General features: G+C 41.1%; 1 protein-coding gene across 1 annotated transcript in view; it reads right to left on the bottom strand.

The window, feature by feature from the left end:
- Positions 1 to 18,765, bottom strand: part of ITGA8 (integrin subunit alpha 8) — a 176,908-nt gene that overhangs the window by 77,517 nt on the left and 80,626 nt on the right. The window contains exons 14-15 of the mRNA XM_024578009.3: positions 9,500 to 9,545; positions 6,491 to 6,598 (exon numbers count right to left, since the gene is read on the bottom strand). Coding sequence (XP_024433777.1) covers positions 6,491 to 6,598; positions 9,500 to 9,545 — 154 coding nt within the window. The remainder of the gene's footprint in view (positions 1 to 6,490; positions 6,599 to 9,499; positions 9,546 to 18,765) is intronic.

The raw sequence follows: 18,765 nt of genomic DNA, 5'->3' as shown, positions 1-18,765 counted from the left end.
TTACAGCAAGATGGGGGAGATCGGTAGGGAGCAGGGCTCTGAAATCCATGTTAAAGAATCTGGATTTAATCCTAAGAGGCATGGAGCACCATGGTGTGATTAACCCACATCCTCACTCTGCTGGGAAGGAGAAGGGAACTGGGCGGTAACTTGCTAGGGGGTGGGATCCAATTTGAGGCAGAAATGCTAGAAGAGGGAATGGCGAGAGAAGGATCATAAGGGGCATAGAGTGGCTGTCTCAGCTAGGCAGGTACAATGAAATGACATATAAAGACAATAAAAAGAGGCAGAGGTGCACAAGAGACACTTTAAACGTAAATGAATGACCCACGGACATGGACAACGGTGTGGGGATTGCCTGAAGGAGTGGGAGGGCAGGCTAGGTAGCAGGGGGCAAAAGGGGAAAAATTGAAACAATTGTAACAGCATAAATGATAAAATATTTAAATTGAAAAAGAGACACGTTATAGTTTTGCCTTGAACATAATCCAGAGCAGTGTCTGCCATGGCTTGTAGGATGACCTGCACTCGGGCCTGTTCTGTGGCCATGGAAGGAATAAAAATGGCTGGTTGACTCTGCCTGACTTGGCTGAATGTGCTCAGCTCCCTCCTGAAAAATGTCAAGCCCTACATAAGCCAGCCTTTGAGATGGGTCTTTTTCACATTTCTAAGGAAGTAAAAATATAAGAAAATACTTAAGGATGATTTAATGACAGTCTTAACATTTTTGCTAGTAAAATATATTGTATGATTAGAATATTTCTACAGAATCCAAAAGGAATAAATAATCCCTAATCATACATTAATTATGTGTCAGCTTCCTGTGTCAAACAATGAAAATGTGTCACATCTGGGATTCATCTATCTACCGTGACCTCAGTCAACGTTTCCCTTCAGGGTAAATAATTTGCCACATGCCATTAAGCCAAAAGTTTCCTGAGATTTCTCTGTTATTACAATGTTTTTACCACTTCCCCAGAGAAATCATAAATTCCAGCCCACTTCTACTTCTATTAGATATATTCAGGGGAGACAAACAGTTAATCGCATCTTTAAATTAACTAGCAGGTCTGGCTTTCAAAATTGGAATTGTTTTTCTGCGTCCAACTTTTTTGGAAGCCCTTTGTTATCAAAGAAAGCTGTGAACTATTATGAATAATTATTGAGTTAAAATTTCAAACTAGAATTTATGTTCATAGTCGATACAGTGCATGATAGCATGAATGGTTCTGACTGGAACAAAAAAGATCAACTGAGCTCCCTCATCACATAAATTCTACATGAAATGGTCCATAGTGCTTCTGATAAGTCAGAGGCAGGACAACCCACTACAAACCCTGTAACACAAATCCCAACCCAATGCAGTAATGGTTGGAACAAGGATTCTGTGATACAACAGTGCTCATAGCCACGGGTGATGGAGAAAGAATGAGATAAATGTGAACCAGGATTTAAGTAGCGATTCATTTTTCAGCCTGACCAATTCAATCCTATTTCATTCATAGCAAATACTATACATAGTTAGGCATATGTGAAGTCTTTTTCAGATTTGAGAAGTGTGTGGACTTTTAAATTTATAAAATGAAAAATTAGAAATTCTAGTAGTGAGAACTTTATACAACTACATCATTATTTGAAAGATGCAGAAATTCACATCGATGGAAGTGAAGAACTATTTCCCAGTTAGAGTGTACGTAATAGTTTTCAGATGTACAGTACAAGGTTATTTAAAATACACATGAAAATTACAAAAAATAAAATCAACAAATGCTTCTCAACCATTTTAGAAAAACTGAGCCAAATTCTTAGAACAAATAAAAAGGTATCAGAGAAACTCATTCTAGACTGAACCAGCTATGAGCTTTCATCTCCCAATGCTCTAAGCCACCATCCAAAATTTTTTAATGTGAAAACGAAACATCTTTCAGAAAATGTATGCCACAGAATCAAGTAAAGAATTGTAAGGGCATATTCCATATATTTGTCCATATACCAAGTTGCCTTTTTATCTTAATAACATGACTTAATGCAACAAGGAAAATGGTGTATGAAAAGAAAGACATTTTCTTGTTACAAAGTAATATTCTTTACATAAAACCAAACAGATCACATAATCTGTTAAAACTACTTAAATTTTATAAAAATACTGTACGAGACTTCTGGCCAAGATGGAGGTGTAGGTAGACATACTGTGCCTCCTCACACAACCAAAAGAAGGACAGCAACAATTTAAAAACAAAAAACAACCAGAACTGACAAAATTGAACTGTATAGAAGTCTGACAACCAAGGAGTTAAAGAAGACACATTCATCCAGACTGGTAGGAGGGGCGGAGATGGGCAGCCCGGAGGAGAGGGCTCGCAGCAAGGCAGCAGCTGGCAGACCTGGTGAGGCGGCGGCTGGTGGAGCAGGCAGTCCCACATTCATGTGCAGATAAACAGGGAGGAACAACTGGGGAGTGAAACAGACCACACAACCCAGAGCTCCAGCCCGAGGAAATAAAACCTCAAACCTCTGAGTGAAAACATTTGTGGGGGTTGAGGCAGCAGCAGGAGAAACTCCCAGCCTCACAGGAGAGTTCATTGGAGAGACCCACAAGGTGTTAGAAAGTACACATACCCATCCACCCAGGAATCAGCACCGTAAGGGCCCACTTTGCTTGTGGGTAGTTGGGGAAGTGATTGAAAGACCGCAGAAAGCAGAGCAAGCGCCATGGTTCCCTCTCAGACCCCTCCCCCACATACAGCATCACAGCGCAGCGATGTGAGTTGCCCTGCCCTGGTGAATACCTTAGGCTCCGCTTCTTACTATGTAACAGGCACACTGAGACAAAAAAAATGGCCCAAATGAAAGAACAGATCAAAGCTCCAGAAAAAATACAACTAAGCAACGAAGAGATAGTCAACCTATCAGATGCACGGTTCAAAACACTGGTAATCAGGATGCTCACAGAATTGGTTGAATTTGGTCACAAATTAGATGAAAAAATGAAGGATATGCTAAGTGAAATAAAGGAAAATGTACAGGGAACCAATAGCAATGGGAAGGAAACTGGGACTCAAATCAACGGTGTGGACCAGAAGAAAGAAAGAAACGTCCGACCAGAAAAGAATGAAGAAACAAGAATTCAGAAAAATGAGGAGAGGCTTAGGAACCTCCAGGAGATCTTTAAACGTTCCAACATCTGAATTATAGGAGTGCCAGAAGGAGAAGAGGAAGAACAAGAAATTGAAATTTTATTTGAAAACATAATGAAGGAGAACTTCCCCAAGCTGGCAAAGGAAATAGACTTCCAGGAAGTCCAGGAAGCTCAGAGAGTCCTAAAGAAGTTGGACCCAAGGAAGCACACACTAAGGCACAACATAATTACATTAGCCAAGATTAAAGATAAGGAGAGTATCTTACAATCAGCAAGAGAAAAGGAGCCAGGTACCTACAAAGGAGTTCCCATAAGACTGTCAGCTGATTTCTCAAAAGAGAACTTGCAGGCAAGAAGGGACTGGAAAGAAGTATTTCAAGTCATGAAAAGCAAGGACCTACATCCAAGATTACTCTACCCAGCAAAGCTTTCATTTAGAATGGATGGACAGATAAAGTGCTTCCCAGATAAGGTCAAGTTAAAGAAATTCGTCATCACCAAGCCCTTATTATATGAAATGTTAAAGGGAGTTATCTAAGAAAAAGAACATGATCAAAAATATGAACAGTAAAATGACAGCAAACTCACAGTTAATAACAACCACACCTAAAACAAAAACAAAAGCAAACTAAGCCAACAACTAGAACAGGAACAAAACCACAGAAATGGAGATCACATGGAGGGTTATCAATAGGGGAGAGGGAGAGGGAGAGGGAGAAAAGGTACAGAGAATAAGTAGCATAAATGAAAAGTGGAAAATAGACAGGGGGAGGGAAAGAATAGTACAGGAAATGTAGAAGCCAAAGAACTTTTATGTAAGACCCATGGACATGAAGTAAAGGGGGGGAATGTGGGCAGGAGGGGGTGTGCAGGGAGGAGGGGAGTGAAGGGGGGAAATGGGACAACTGTAATAGCATAATCAATAAAATATATTTTAAAATAAATAAATAAATAAACATAAAAAAATAAAATAAAATACAAAACAAAAATACTGTACTAAAAACCCTGGGAAAAAATTACCTAATTTGAAACAACACTTTATATCACAGCGTGCCACAAACACGTGCTTAGAGGAATTTAGCCTGGAGCCCACTCTGCTGTGAATGTGTGAACACAGGACTATGGGGGAAATACTGAGTTTTTCATACTCATACCCAAGCGGCTCTCCCAGCTCCTCTCATGGTCTTTAATCATGCCGGGGCAAGGGTAGGTAGTAGCTCTTTCGCCTATTTTCTCAGATCAGGTTTTCATTATAATATTTTATGGTTTTAAACCATTTCAAAGTGTGCTCAGGGCATTCCCCAGCTATGTTCAAAAGCTGGTTAAGGAGAGGACAGACCTCTAAGAATGGGAGCTCCCAGCAAAGAATGTTTTTTAAAGAATTCTTCAGGGCCTTCCTCATCCCCACCCTCCACCCGCAAAGGCTTTGCCTTGACTATGAATTCCTAGCCAAAAGCCATCAACAGCATGCTAAACTGGCTGGAAACACTGAACTTCTTTGGGTCAAGACTCCATTCTCAGGAACCAAACGGGCTGCCTGAGTCAGTGCACATCTCTGGAAAACGAGTGCAAATCTGAAACACACCAAGTCCTTGTGGGTCTTTCAGAAGACATACCCTGGTGGCACTACCCAGTCAGACAGACTGCTGAGCCTTGCGGCCACACATTAAAAACAAGGTGGCGTTTTCTCAGGTGGTGTTAAAATCGAGTTGCATTTTGTAGTCCCTTTGGATTACTGGCAAGATTCAAAAGCAACCCTTTCCTTCAGAAGTTGTATAAGCCATGCGCTCTAATGGCCCAGGCGAAGGAAGCATAATTCTCCTGCTATCCTGATGATGAGATCACGGCCACAAAAATAGAGTTTCGGACACAAAAATCTCTATTTTTATAATGTTTACCTTCTGTCTAACTGTACGTGCTAAGTTAGAAAACTGACATCTATTTTCAGCAAAGGAAATCAAGTACTTTAACCCAAGCTTGACTACTGAAGGAAAAAAGGACATTGTGAGGGGGGCCCCTTGTAGGACAGGCTTCTCCCGCTACGTGAGTGTTCTAGGAACCTATCTGTATCTTTGTGCCAGCTGGTGTTGTTGTGAGAGGTTCTGTTCAGCTACAGTGAATTTTTTTGAAGACTCTTTCAATGTGTTTGCCCATTTCATGATGGGTGATTCATGAGCTCACCTGCCCACACTGTGCTGGGTGTTCAGCAGTTTTTGACCAAAAACAGAGTGACCCCCATGTGCCACTCTCTCTATTCACCCAATTTCGCACCAGGCGACTTTTTTTTTGTTTGTTTCCTGGATGAAAAAAGTCCTTAAAGAGAAACGTTTTACTGGTGGGGACGAGATGAAACAAAAACAACAGAAGCACTAAAAGGCATGAAAATCTATGAGTTTAAAAACTGTTTTGAGCAGTGGGAAGAACATCTTGATAGGTGTATTGCATCAAATGGAGAGTGTTTTGAAGGTGACTGAAGTTTAAACATGTAAGAATAAATACACAATTTTTTTATAAATAAATTCTGGGTTTCTTCTGGGTCTCCTCTGGTACTATGTCCGAAAAGTGGTATCCATACTATACGTAAAAGCAAAAGTCAAGATATTTTATTATATTTTCAGTTTGGTTAATGTTTTTTTTTTTAACATGCCAAGAATCTGAAAGAGATCCCCAAGATCTGTTTCATTAGAAACTTTCCCAAATGTTTTTATACATCTGACCTTTGAATATGTGGTAGGTAGGGTTGCTTACTCCCAACCCACGAAGTTGAACTTCTGAGGGTATGGTCAGCCCCTCACATCTGCAGATTCAACCAACCACTGATGGAAACAGTGTTTTAGCTGTGCAGTTGGGAATCTGCAGTCACGAATGTAAAAATACCTTTTTTGATTCACAGTTGGGAATCTGCGGTTGGGGATGCAAAAATATTGTTTTTGATCCATGGTTAGTTGAATCTGAGGATGCGAAACCTGCAGACACAAAGGGCCAACTATATTTATAAAAAACAAATTCACATATTAAGTGGACCTGCACAGTTTAAACCTGCGTCGTTCAAGAGTTACCTGTACTTCTCATCTCACCTGGAGCCTGCAGGCTGAGGTAGCCTTCATGTGATAAGTTGACAGCAAAAAAATCAGCATCATGTCAGCATCCTGGCTTTTATTTATTTACTTTTTGAAAGACTTACTGCTTGCTACTTGTGTCTGGTGCACAGACCTGCAGCATCAGCATCCTCTCAGAGTTTTTCTGTTTTGCTTTCTTAGAAGTGCAGAGTCTCAGGGCCCACCCCAAACTGACAGACCCAGAAGCTGTGTCTTCACAAAATCCCTGAGTGATTTGGCTGGACTAACTCACCAGGCCACAGAGGTCGTAAACTCTGGAATCTGGCAAGTTTTATTTTCCAGATTGATAATCATCGGGTGCAGCAGAAGCTGGGCATCCACCGTCACCACCGGCCTTGCTCTGCAGGGAGAAAACACAGGATTTCAATTAGCCACAGGAGCCAAAGGCAGAAGCCCACCCCACTTCTAGAAGCCACTACCAACATTCCCAGGCTTTGTGCCAAGGATTTGCCTCATGCCTTGAACAGGTGGGCACCAGACCCAACTAACTACCTCTGGGAGCTGGTGAATACAAACACAGGATGTCCTTCCTGGGCCTGGCAAAGAAAGTCACCACACTTTGCTTAGGGAGTGGGTTCATGGTACTTGGTGAGAGGGCCATGAAACACTTCTCTGGGGTCTGCTACTATATCTGTATGCATCATCCTACGGTCATTTGTGTTGGTAAGTACTTGAGTTTTCCACATTTTCTCACCTTACTGGTCAATGATTTTTTTTAGTTTGGTAATTTTCTAGCCACGCTTTGCAGATTTAGCTCCATACAGAGCAGTGGTTCTCAATCCTGACAGAAAATGTAAGCATCCTCTTTTAAAGTTAAGGAACTTTGAAAGAGGTGATATGCCCACACCCCACCACGGGCAAACTGAGTCAGATCACTGGGGTGAGGCCCAGGTGCTGGAATGTTCAACAAACCTTCCCGGTGATTCTAATGTGCAGCCAAGTTCCAGAAGAGGGACTAATTTGAACTCAATTCCCACAACCCATAACCAGATGAGAATATAAGTCATAGGAAAAGGAGAGAGGACAATTTTTATAGCTCAGTTCCACGAAATGACAGCTGGGAGCCCAGGCTGCAGGTGACCACAGGAAAGGATACTGCTTTGCCTGCATTCTTCTCTGACGGTGGGAGGGCTGCGCCTTGGGGCCGAGTGTTGTCTCGGACACTTCAATCAATTCCATGATTGCAGCATGGGGACCACTGGGAATTTCCCTACACTCCATCACCCTATTTCTCTATGCTCTGTTATATAGTTTTGTTTTCAATGTTGTGTTGGCTCCAGTCCTTGGAAAAGCGGCAATGAGGCAGGATTCGCCATGTAAGACGTTTAGGGGGCGAACATCTACGAGGGAAAGAGGGGAAGAGAGTAGAGGAGGCTGCAGCCCGTGTTCAGACTGCGATGCGGGGAGGATCCCTGAGAAGGAGCGAGGGAAGCGGGGCAGTCCAGTAGGAAAGTTCCAGCAGGGCACAGGGGAGGCCAACGTTGCCTGTCAGAGGAGCTCCAAGTCTCGCGGGAAGGGGCCTGTGTTTATACCCCTGTTGTGCCCGGTAATGGGCTGAGAGAAGCTCACGGAACACGTGACCTTGGTGCACCTGTGGTGGTGGATTCAGAGAACAGCAGGTGGACTGCCAGTCGGTTTCACTTCATAAGCTCTGATCGGCCCACCCTTGTGGCCACAACAAACAGAGCCTCACGCTCGCGGTACTTTGGGTGTTTCAATCATTTGATTCTCTATCACCTGAAGTGGACAGTGGCTGGTATAAATCAGCGCTCTGGTTGGGGAACTGGTGAGGAAGAGAATCTTACCTACTCTTGGAAACCTAACTTTAGACTCTCTCTGAGAGCAGAGCCAGGCCAGGCAGTGTGCGCCGGAACACCTGGGTCGGCTCTCTGCCTTTCATCTTCATATCCTGACTTAGTGTCTCCCATTCCCATAAAGAACTTTTTTAAGAAGAAAAAGAATCTAAAAATGTTCAGCACCAATTGTCTACCAGTTACTAGTCTGTGTACTTTACATGCAGATTCCCACTTACTCCTTTTAAAATAACCTGATAAATAAATATTGTTATCCCCATTTTATAGATGAAAATCAGAGGCTCAGAAAGTTATAGGAACTAGGCCAAGATGACAAGTTGTGAGTGTGTGGGAATGGCCAGGTTTTTGAAGCCAGACCTGTCACAACTGAACGCACATTGGAGCATTTGCCCAATGCTGGCTGGTGGAGGCTATGAATTCCTGGTATTTTCTGTTCCCCAATTTAGGGTCCTCACCTGATTACAGAGGTCAAGGGACACAGCAACACCCTCCTACCCCACATCCCTTCTCTATAAGCACATTCTGATGCATTTCTAAAGCAAAGGGGAGCATTTAAATATAGTAACATCTAAAAATGTTTTGTTTTATAAGTTCTGCTAAGATTCATATTTTATTTAACATTATGCTAATAGGGACTGGAAGTTTGGTCATCAAGTACGAGAATAAAAAGACAAGGATAAATGAAAGATAAAAAATGAGATAAAAAAATCCCTCCAAACTTTAAAAAGAATATCTAAGCGTTCTCCCAAATAAATGGTTGAGATATACTCTTTAAGGCAAAACCAACAACAAAAAGAAATGCAGTTGAAACAATAAGAAAAACTCAACATTTGATAGATGAATGGAGGAAGAAAATGTGGTGTATATATACAATAAGATATTATTCAGCTATAAAAAAGGAAATCTTATAATTGCAACATAGAAGACCTTGAGAACATTATGTTAAGTGAAAAAATTCAGACAAATACCATATGATCTCATTTACATGTGAAATTTGAAAAATAAAAGAATTTTTTTAAAAAGTACATACAGAGAACAGACAGACTGGTGGTTGCCAGAGAGGTGGCGGGGGTGGTGTGGGCCATGGGCAAAATGGGTAAAGGTGGTCAAAAGTCCACCTTTATAACCTTTATAACATTTCCAGTTATAAAATACGTAAGCCCTGCAATGTAACAGCATGGTGCCTGTTGCTGACAAGACTGTATTGTATGTTGGAAAGCCAAGAGAGTAGACCTTAAAAGCTCTCATCACCAGCAAAAGAAACTTGGTGCTACGCGTGGTGTGGAGGGTAACACGACTTAGTGTGGTGACCGTGACACAGTGTGTACAGTGCTGATTCCTTACGCTGCGCACCTGGAACTAAGATAATGTTATGTGTCAATTATACCTCAATTAAAAAAAACATCTGCATACCACCAACCACATACCTGTAGACAGCTACTTTTCCTGTTCCGAATGCACCCACAATTAAATCTAAAAGAGACAGAAACACAAAACACATGCACAAATTTTATAGAAGCAATCTGAGCTCATCATCATCAATAGCACATCGCGCATCCTGAAATGCCGATTGCAGAGTGAGGGTCACAACAATAAGAATAGCAAATTGTACCTTCCTCAAGACATTTAGAAAGGATATTGGAACCTCACTGTAGTTGTTCAACATGACACGTAGACCAGTAGCTCTCAAAGCCTTCTGGACTTAGGAAGGCCAACCTTCTAGAAATGCTTAAGAAACTCATCATAACACCAGCTCTCCCATCCTCCAGAGGCAAGGCACATCCCTTAAGGAAAGCAAAAGGGGAAAAAGCATGTGCAGAGAGCCTGCTGTGCACCAGGCTCTTAAACATACCGTTTTATTATTCTCCCACCAGCCACAACCCTATGAGGCAGTAGTATTACCAACAGAGTGGGACACTCTGTCGTCTTGAGACAACCACTTGCTCTCTACAAATAGTGCGAATGGTGAGTATACTTTTGGCAAAATGATCAGCAGTATGTGAAATAATCAGCATATCCTTATAATGATCTTAAGTAACAACGATGATAATAAATAACACATATTGGACATATACTTCAGGCTGGAAAGTTATCTAAACAACTTACGTTACCTGATCCCTAACAAGAAGTTAGGAAGTCTCTATTATTAGCGCAATTTTGCCTACAAGTAAATTGAAGCTTAAGGAGGCTAACCTGTAAGTTCACTAAAGTTCACAGAACTAGGAAGAGGCAGAGCTGGGTGACAGCAGGCCTGGGCAGCAGAGTGATCTTAGACTACCTGAGGGGTGATGCTCACAATGATCTCAGCAACTGGCTAATATATGGGCAGAACTCTGTTTTTCTTCATCTAATTCATCACGGTTACTCTTGGTGAATACAATCAAATGAAAATAAAAGTGACAATGACTAAGTATGCAGAATTAAGTTTAGAGGTAGAGGTGAGGACACTGGATGTGGTAAAAATAATGGCCACAGGAGAAAACTTTGAATATTGAAACTATAATTGCTTAATTCTAGTAGAACAGAAGAAAGAAAAAAAGAAGAGGGCAGGAATACACTCCATATGGAAAAGTGATCAAGGAATTAAACTGGTTTAATGGAGTTTTCACAGGGAAATGATTTGGAGTCACATTCCCTTGACACTCACCTTTCCAGGACGTGGCAACAGGGTCAGACTACAAGCAGCTATGACTCTTCTCTGGGGCCCCTCTTGGCTGGGCCGAGATGGATCACCCCTCAGGTGGGATGACCCTGAGGCATGTACTTCCCCGTCTCGCAGATTTCCCCGGCGACACAGAACCCTAGTTGCCCACAGTGTCAACCTCTTTATAATAACCTGTTATTACACCTTCCTTTCCACATCTCTCTTCCCTATTCCCTTAGCAATATTTTCTTTGGATTATTTCTCAAAGAAATTGCTTGCTTTCTAATCCTTGTCTTAAAGTCTACTCTGGAAGAAGCCAACCTAAGATACAATAATTTTGGTTAAAATGTTTGTTTGTTTTTTTTTTTAAAAAAAAAACAGACTCAAACATCTTCGTGGCGAAAACCATGGCCAGAACGTCTCCGGTTTTATCTATACAGAATCCAGTTCAGATAGTAGCCCAGGATTAGACTCCAAAGCTCCATATTTTAAAAGATGTGAGCACTAATGCTGAAGTAAGTCAAATGAAGGTCATCAAAGGATCTTTGTATCCACGAGATTAAAGAACACATTAAGATGGGGCTGTAATTGGGGCAGTGGGGCAGTCTTAAACCATTTCAGGGGTCATGCTCACACTGTGCTCAGCAATTGGCTAATATGTAAGGGTTCAGATCTTCGAAGCCAGAAGCCACAGTTTCTAAGTCTACCATTTGAAAAAATCATACCATAACTTCAACTTTTTAACTATTTTCACATTTTTTTGTTATATTCGTCTCTTCAAGTATGTCAGTGACTTTTTACTCTGTCAGAGGAAAAAGCACTACTGACTTGAAGAAACATGAACTCTGTTCTTCCTGTGTAATCGTTGGGCTCAGTATTTAGACAAGTGCAACCAGGTGGCCCTTGGCCTGAGCTGTATCTGTTGGCATGACACCGGACAGGAGAGTTCCGTTATGAATACCGATTCAAGAGGAATTATGCGCTTTGTTTTCGGATCCAAATATTTATATACCAAGAGTAGACATTTTGTAAATAACATGAGTTGTAAGAATCAAGTCTCTGGAAATGGAGAGAAAGGACTGTAAGCTCCCTCAGGGCAGGAATCTCTGTTCAGGTTTGATTATCAGAAATACTTTATGGGATGGTATGGGTTGATATAAATAATCTTTGCACCCACAGTACCAGGCACAGAGCCAGATGCAGAACAGGAATTTATAAATGCCTGTGATTTAGGGCGATAAGTAATGACAAGGTAATATCCGCAAGACAAGACAGGTGAAGGAAGGAATGCGACAGTTATTAACACAAGCTAATGCAAACCACAGTTAAATTCTGCTGGATTTTTGTATGTGCACAAAGGCTCTATTCCAGAAAATTCTAGAAAGTAATAAAGGGGCTGCACCATGGCTAGATTGTCATTATAGGTGATAACTTGACAAACACCCTCCTCGTGATCTTGAGTAGGAGGCGTTTTTCTTCAGAAATGTTAATTCTTGTGCCTTAGGGTGGGAATTTTCCTGCTCTATAAAAGTAAAATAACTGGCAAAATAGGCCACAGCTTTTTTCATGAGAATGTGGCCACAGTCTTTCAGAGGCCAAGAACACAGTTATCTACCACAAAAGTATGTTTTTCTTTTGAGATACCACCTTGGTATCGTGACTGCTGGAACAGGCTAGAAGCATTGGTGCTTGGGACATCAAAAACCTCTGATCTCCCTCGGGCAGGAGAATTGATCTTCTGATTTCTGTTCATAACCAGTTTGTCCTTCCAAAACATGTGATAAGTTTTGATAAGTAGTATGTGGTTTCCATATATATGTTATATATAATATATACAAACATACAAAGTCTGTGCAGAAAAAGTCCAGCCATTGTTAACATAATGAGGAAGGTTTGGGTGACATCGATGTAACCTGGCAGCCAAGGAGAGTGGACTGGAATGCTCATGTGTGAACAATGTTGACTTCACTGTACTAGTCAGTGGGGGTGGTACACACCATGGAGTGAGCATGTGTACTGTGTGGTCATGGAAATTCAAAATGACTGAATGAATAGAGCAACAAATCTGCATCAAATTTTATGTGAAGCTTGAACATTCCTCCACAAAAACTATTCAGATGATTCAGAAGGCCACAGCTGTGGGCAACTGGTGATTAGCAGCTTCATCGTGGCAATGCTCCTGCTCATGCATCATGTCTCATGCAGAATTTTCTGGCAAAACATCAAATCGCCCAGGTAATTCAGCCCCGCTACAGCCCAGATTTGGCACCCTGTGACTTCTGACTTCTCCCAAAACTAAAATCACCTTTGAAAGGGAAGAGATTTCAGACCATTGATGAGATTAAGGAAAATATGATGGGGTAGCTGAGAGTAATTGGGAGAACCATGTGAGGTCCCAAGGTACCTACTTTGAAGGGGACTGAGGCATCATTGTCCTATGTACAATGTTTCTTGTATCTTGTACCTTCTTCAATAAATGTCTCTATTTTTCATATTATGTGGCTAGATAACTTCTGTACAGACCTTGTACTTCTATATTTGTGCATATATATGGGGTGGGGCAAAAGCAGGTTTATAGTTGTTTGTATGGAAAATAATACAATAATTAATAAATAATAATAGAAGAATAAACTGTTTCGAGTACTCACAACTATAACCTACTTTTTCCCCACCCTGTATGTATACACACCTAAATGTATGCATGTACACATAAACACATCATGTGTAGGGACACACACACACATATATACTTTTTTGGTTCAAATTAATGGTTTTTTTAATCCTCACCCAATAATATGTTTACTGATTTTTTTAGAGAGAGAGGGAGGGAGAGAAGAACATCAGTGTGAGAGAGAAACATCGATCGGTTGCCTCCGTACATGCCCTGGCCAGGGATCAAACCCACAGCCTACCTATGTGCCCTGCCCAAGGATCGAACCAGCAACATTTTCGGTATACAGGACAATGCTCTTACCACCAGAGCCACTCGGAAGGGCCAAATTAATGGTCTTATTTCCATCTTTAAACCAGCAGAGGAACCCAAAACACACTGTCGTCCATGGATATAGTTTAAATATAACAAGAAAAGATTTGAACTATGTAGATTGAGGAAGGGAAAAGGATTTCTTTTCACACCAACCTTTTCTTATTTTGTGGTTTCTGAACAGTGGAAACTAAGCATACTTTTTCCCCATTTTAATTCAGTATGAAGAAATACAACTGGTATGATCAACCGTTTGTCTTTAAGCATAAAGACATGTACATATATACACACAAAAACCTACACACACAACTGCTTTTAATTCTGCACTATTCTGTCACGTTTAGGAATTTAAATGATAATCAAAAACCAAAGAATTTTGGTACTGATATTTGGATTCATAACTCTGCAAACTTTCTCCTTCACTTTGAGACAACAGGTCTTATGCTATTACCTAACGTTTACTTTCTTATAGAAATTTCTCAAAGGCAGATTCTGAAAACCAACAAACAGAAACTGTGCCTTTCTTTATACCAAGACACTTACCCATTTTTTTTCCTTGAAGAGAAAAATGGAAGCTAAAATCTGTTCTTTCCTGTTCATCAAAAACAATTCTCAAAATGCTGGAGTCCTTTGTTAGCACCTCACATTGCCCGAGAAACATGGTTTATTTTCCTTTTGGCTTTTGATGGAACAACTCAGTACTTTTAAGGATACAAAAAAGGGACATTAGCATCAACGCAGGATCAGTTAGCAAGAAAAAATAACCCTAAAAATGTGAGGTCATAGGAGACACATTACACCTCCGTTTTGTATTTCACTACTTCAAAATTGTTATTTTTAAATGAAAAAGAAGAGCCAAGTATTTAAAGTGGTAGCTGGACTACAGAGTCAGATTTCATTAATCTATGAAGAAAATTCTGGAGTTGGAAGAAGTTCTATTTGAAAACATCAGCCTTGTTTTGAGTGTAGATTTGATGTTTGGCTTTAGGTGGGCAGGGTGCAGGGAGGAGAGAACAAAAACTTCCTGGGGGATGGCTGGAAGGGAAGACAGCAGGAAAATCACCACGGCCGCCCGAGTGCCCACAGTTCATAAACTCTGAGACTTCTCATCTGCTGCCTTCTTGCTTCTTACTTCTTACTCTCTCATCGTGTTGAGAAATACTAATGCTGAAGTCTGCTTGGCACTACTTTTTTTATTTTGGAATTTTAAAAAAGTAATATTTTTAAGTATATTTTATTGACTATGCTGTTACAGTTGTCCCAATTTTCTTCTTTTGCACCCCTCCACCTGGTACCTTCTTTCCCTCCAGCAATCCCCACTCCCCCTTAGTTCACGGCCACAGGTTGTGCATAAGTTCTTTGGCTTCTCCCTTTCCTATACTGTTCTTAATCTCCCCCTATTTTGTTCCCACCAATGATGCTTCTTGATCCCTGAACTGTTTCCTCTTTCCTCCCCATTCCCCCACTCAGCCAACAACCCTCCAAATGATTCCCATGCCTATGATTCTGTTCCTGTTCTGGCTGTTTGCTTAGTTTGTTTTTGTTTTTGTTTTTCAGATTCCATTGTTGATAGTTCTGAGTTTGTTGTCATTTTAATGTTCATAGTTTTGATCTTTTTTTAAAATAAGTCCCTTTAACATTTCATATAATAATGGCTTGGTGATGATGAACTCCTTTAGTTTTACCTTGTCTGGGAAGCACTTTATCTGCCCTCCCATTCTAAATGAGAGCTTTGCTGGATAGAGTGATCTAGGTTGTAGGTCCTTGCTTTTCATCACTTTGAATACTTCTTGCCAGTCCCTTTTTGTCTGCAGTTTCCCTGAGAAATCAGCTGACAGTCTTATGGGAACTCCCTTATAAGTAACTCTCTCCTTTTCTCTTGCTGCTTGTAAGATTCCCTCTCTATCTTTAACCCTTGGCATTTTAATTATGATGTGTCTTGGTGTGGTCCTCTTGGGGTCCAACTTGATTGAGACTCTCTGTGCTTCCTGGCCTTGCATGTGTATTTCTTCACCAAATTAGGAAGTTTTCTTTCATTATTTTTTCAATAGATTTCCAATTTCTTGCTCCTTCTCTTTTTCTGGCACCCCAGTGATGTGAATGTTGGACCTCTTGAAGTTGTCCCAGAGGTTGCTTATACTATCCTCATTTTTTTTATTCTTTTTTCTTCTCATTATTCTGATTGGTTGTTTTTTGCTTTCTTATGTTTCAAATCACTGATTTGATTCTCAGCTTCTTCCACTCTACTGTTGCTCCCCTGTAAATTGTCCTTTATTTCAATTAGTGTATCTTTTGTTACTGACTCGATCTTTTTTATGCTGTTGAGTTCCTCACTAAGTTCCTTAAGCATTCTTGTAACCAGTATTCTGAACTCTGCATCTGATAGATCGCTTATCTCCATTTGTTTTAGCTCTTTTCCTGGAGTTTTGATCTGTTCTTTCATTTGGGCCATGTTTCTTTCTCGCCTCGGTTTGGCAGCCTCCCTGTGTTTGTTTCTATATATTGGGTAGAGCTCCTTTGACTCTGTGTCTTGGCAGTGTGGCCTAATGTAGTAGGTGTCCCATAGGGTCCAGTGGCACAGCCTTCCCCATCAGCCAAGTTGAGTATCCAAGGTGTACCCTTTGTGTGGGCTGAGCACACCCTCCTCTTGTAGTTGAGCTTTGGTTGCTGTTGGTAGATCAATGAGAGGGATTTACCCAGGCCAGTCAGCTGCAAGGATTGGCTGTGACCACTGACCACCAACCTTTACTCTCCATAGAGGATCAGCAGTGCAGGGGCAGGGTGACAGTGCTCTGAAGTGGTCTGTAGCTGTCCACTGGGTATGCTGGCCCTGGGGTTTCCTGGGTGGTGCAGCCCAAGCCCAACTGGGACCTGTGTTTTGCCAGGGGCCACCCTTCCTGAGCTATAAAGCAATCTGAAAAGGCTGCTACTTGTGCTGGGCTATGAGATTCTCAGGTGTAGCCAAGCTGTGAAACCAAACTGGCTGCTGCTAATTCCTGCCCTGGGACTCACTGAGACCAGCTGTTGTTGATAGGATTTAGGAAGTTGTGAACCAGGAGCCAAGACCAGACATTCATATGGAAAAGCAGCTTGGGTGGGCCTCTAAACTGGGTGGGGTGGAGTCTCTGGGGATCTCCAAGGCAGTTCAAATAATATTAGCCAGGTTGATGGAGTCTCAAGTATGGCACCAGTCTGCTGGCTCCATGGCTCTGCATGGGGGACGACTCAGAAAAGAGATAGTGTCCTCCTCTCGCCCTGATGGCAGCTTCTCCCAGTATGCCACTGGTGTCCTTTAAGCTGTCTCTCTGACACTGGAGCTCAGAGGGAGTGAGTCTGTGTGTGGGTTCTTTAAGAGGAACTGCTTGGGGCTCCAGAAGTTTTTTCCACTGACTCAATCCCCACTGGTTTTTGCAGCCAGAATTTGTGGGGACTTATCTTCCTGGTACTGGAACCCTGGGCTGGGGGGCCTGGTGTGGGGCTGGGATTCTTTGCTTCCAAGTTATCCCTCCCAAGTTTTTATCCACGACACGTAGGTGAGAGAGCAACCTGTTCTGCATCTGCACCCCTGTCCAGTCTGGATGGATGTGGTTTCTGTAATTCCATAGTTGTCATACTTCTACTCAACTTGATTTCTGACACTTCTGAGTGATGGCTGTTCTATATTTTAGTAGTAATTTTGATGTGGTTGTGTAAAGAGGTGAGCCATGTCTGCCTATGTCGCCATCTTGATGTAGAGGGAAGCCCTCTAAAAAATTAATATTTTGAAATAATTCTGGACAATGAGAATTGCTATACAGAACCTCTAAATACATGAGGAACATGGGAATGGAAGCCTAACAATTGCATGAAAAGACTGTGGTTTCTCTAAAGGGCAGATTCCCTTAAAGGTGACCAAAAATGTAGGGGTCACAAAGGAAATTTTAAAATTTAAACTTTAGCTAAAAGTCTGAGCAAGGTTAAAAGAGTAGTGAAAGAAATGAGGGACGATGTTTATAATGTACATGACTTATCAAATGTGAGTACTTTTCAATGATTAAAAGAATGTCTGGGACCTAGTAAAAAATAAAGGTTCATTGTTATCATTAACCCTAATTTATAATAGAAACTCATGTAAATTAAAAGATTTTCAACCTCCTTAGGCATCAGGAAATACAAATGAAAGGAATAAGGAGATATCATTTTTGACCTTTCAAATTAGAAAAAATATAAAGATTAGAACTAGGCACTATTGGGTAGAAAGCCAAGGACCAAGAACTCATATGCTCTGTTTGTGGGAATATCAACTGGCACGATTTTTAAACACTTAATAAAATTTATTGGGGTAACATTGGTTAATAGCATTATATAAGTTTCAAATGTTTGATTCTTTTTTCTTATTGATTTACATTTTATTTATTTTTTAACTTCTTTTAAAATTTTTTCTATATTTTTTATTGTTGTACTTGCATCTGTGTATTGCATTATGCGCTCACCACCCAAAGTCCAGTCTCCTTCTACCATCATATGTTTGACTCCCTTTACCTTCTTCTTTCTCCCCCTCCCCCTCTGACACCCACTATCCCGTCATCTGTGTCTATGAGTTTTTGTCCGTTGCTTTCTGCTTTATGTCCCACATATGAAGTGAAATCACATGGTTCTTGCCCTTTTCCGTCTGACTTATCTCAGCATGATGTTCTCGAGATGCACCCATGCTGTCGCCAATGGCAGTATGTCCTCTTTTCTTACGGCTGAGGCTGAGCAGTATTCCATTGTTTGTACGGACCACACCTTCTTTATCCACTCAGCTGTTGAAGGACACAGGTTATTTCTGTGTCTTGGCTTTTGTGAATAATGCTGCAATGAACACAGGGGTCCATATATCTTTATGAATAAGTATTTTCAAATTTTCAGAAGAGGAATTGCTAGGTCATATGGTAGGTAGCTCTATTCTTAATTTTTGAGGAAAGTTCATATTGTTTTGCATAAAGCCTATACAGTAACAATTTCATTCCCACCAGATTTAACGAGCGTTCCCTTTTTTCCACATCCTCTCCAAAACTTGTTCTTTCTTGTCTTACTGATGATAG

Source organism: Desmodus rotundus, chromosome 4 (genome assembly GCF_022682495.2).
Source record: "Desmodus rotundus isolate HL8 chromosome 4, HLdesRot8A.1, whole genome shotgun sequence".
Lineage (NCBI taxonomy): Eukaryota > Metazoa > Chordata > Mammalia > Chiroptera > Phyllostomidae > Desmodus > Desmodus rotundus.
Note: the sequence above shows the minus strand (reverse complement) of the source record. Positions and strands in the feature narration are given on the sequence as shown.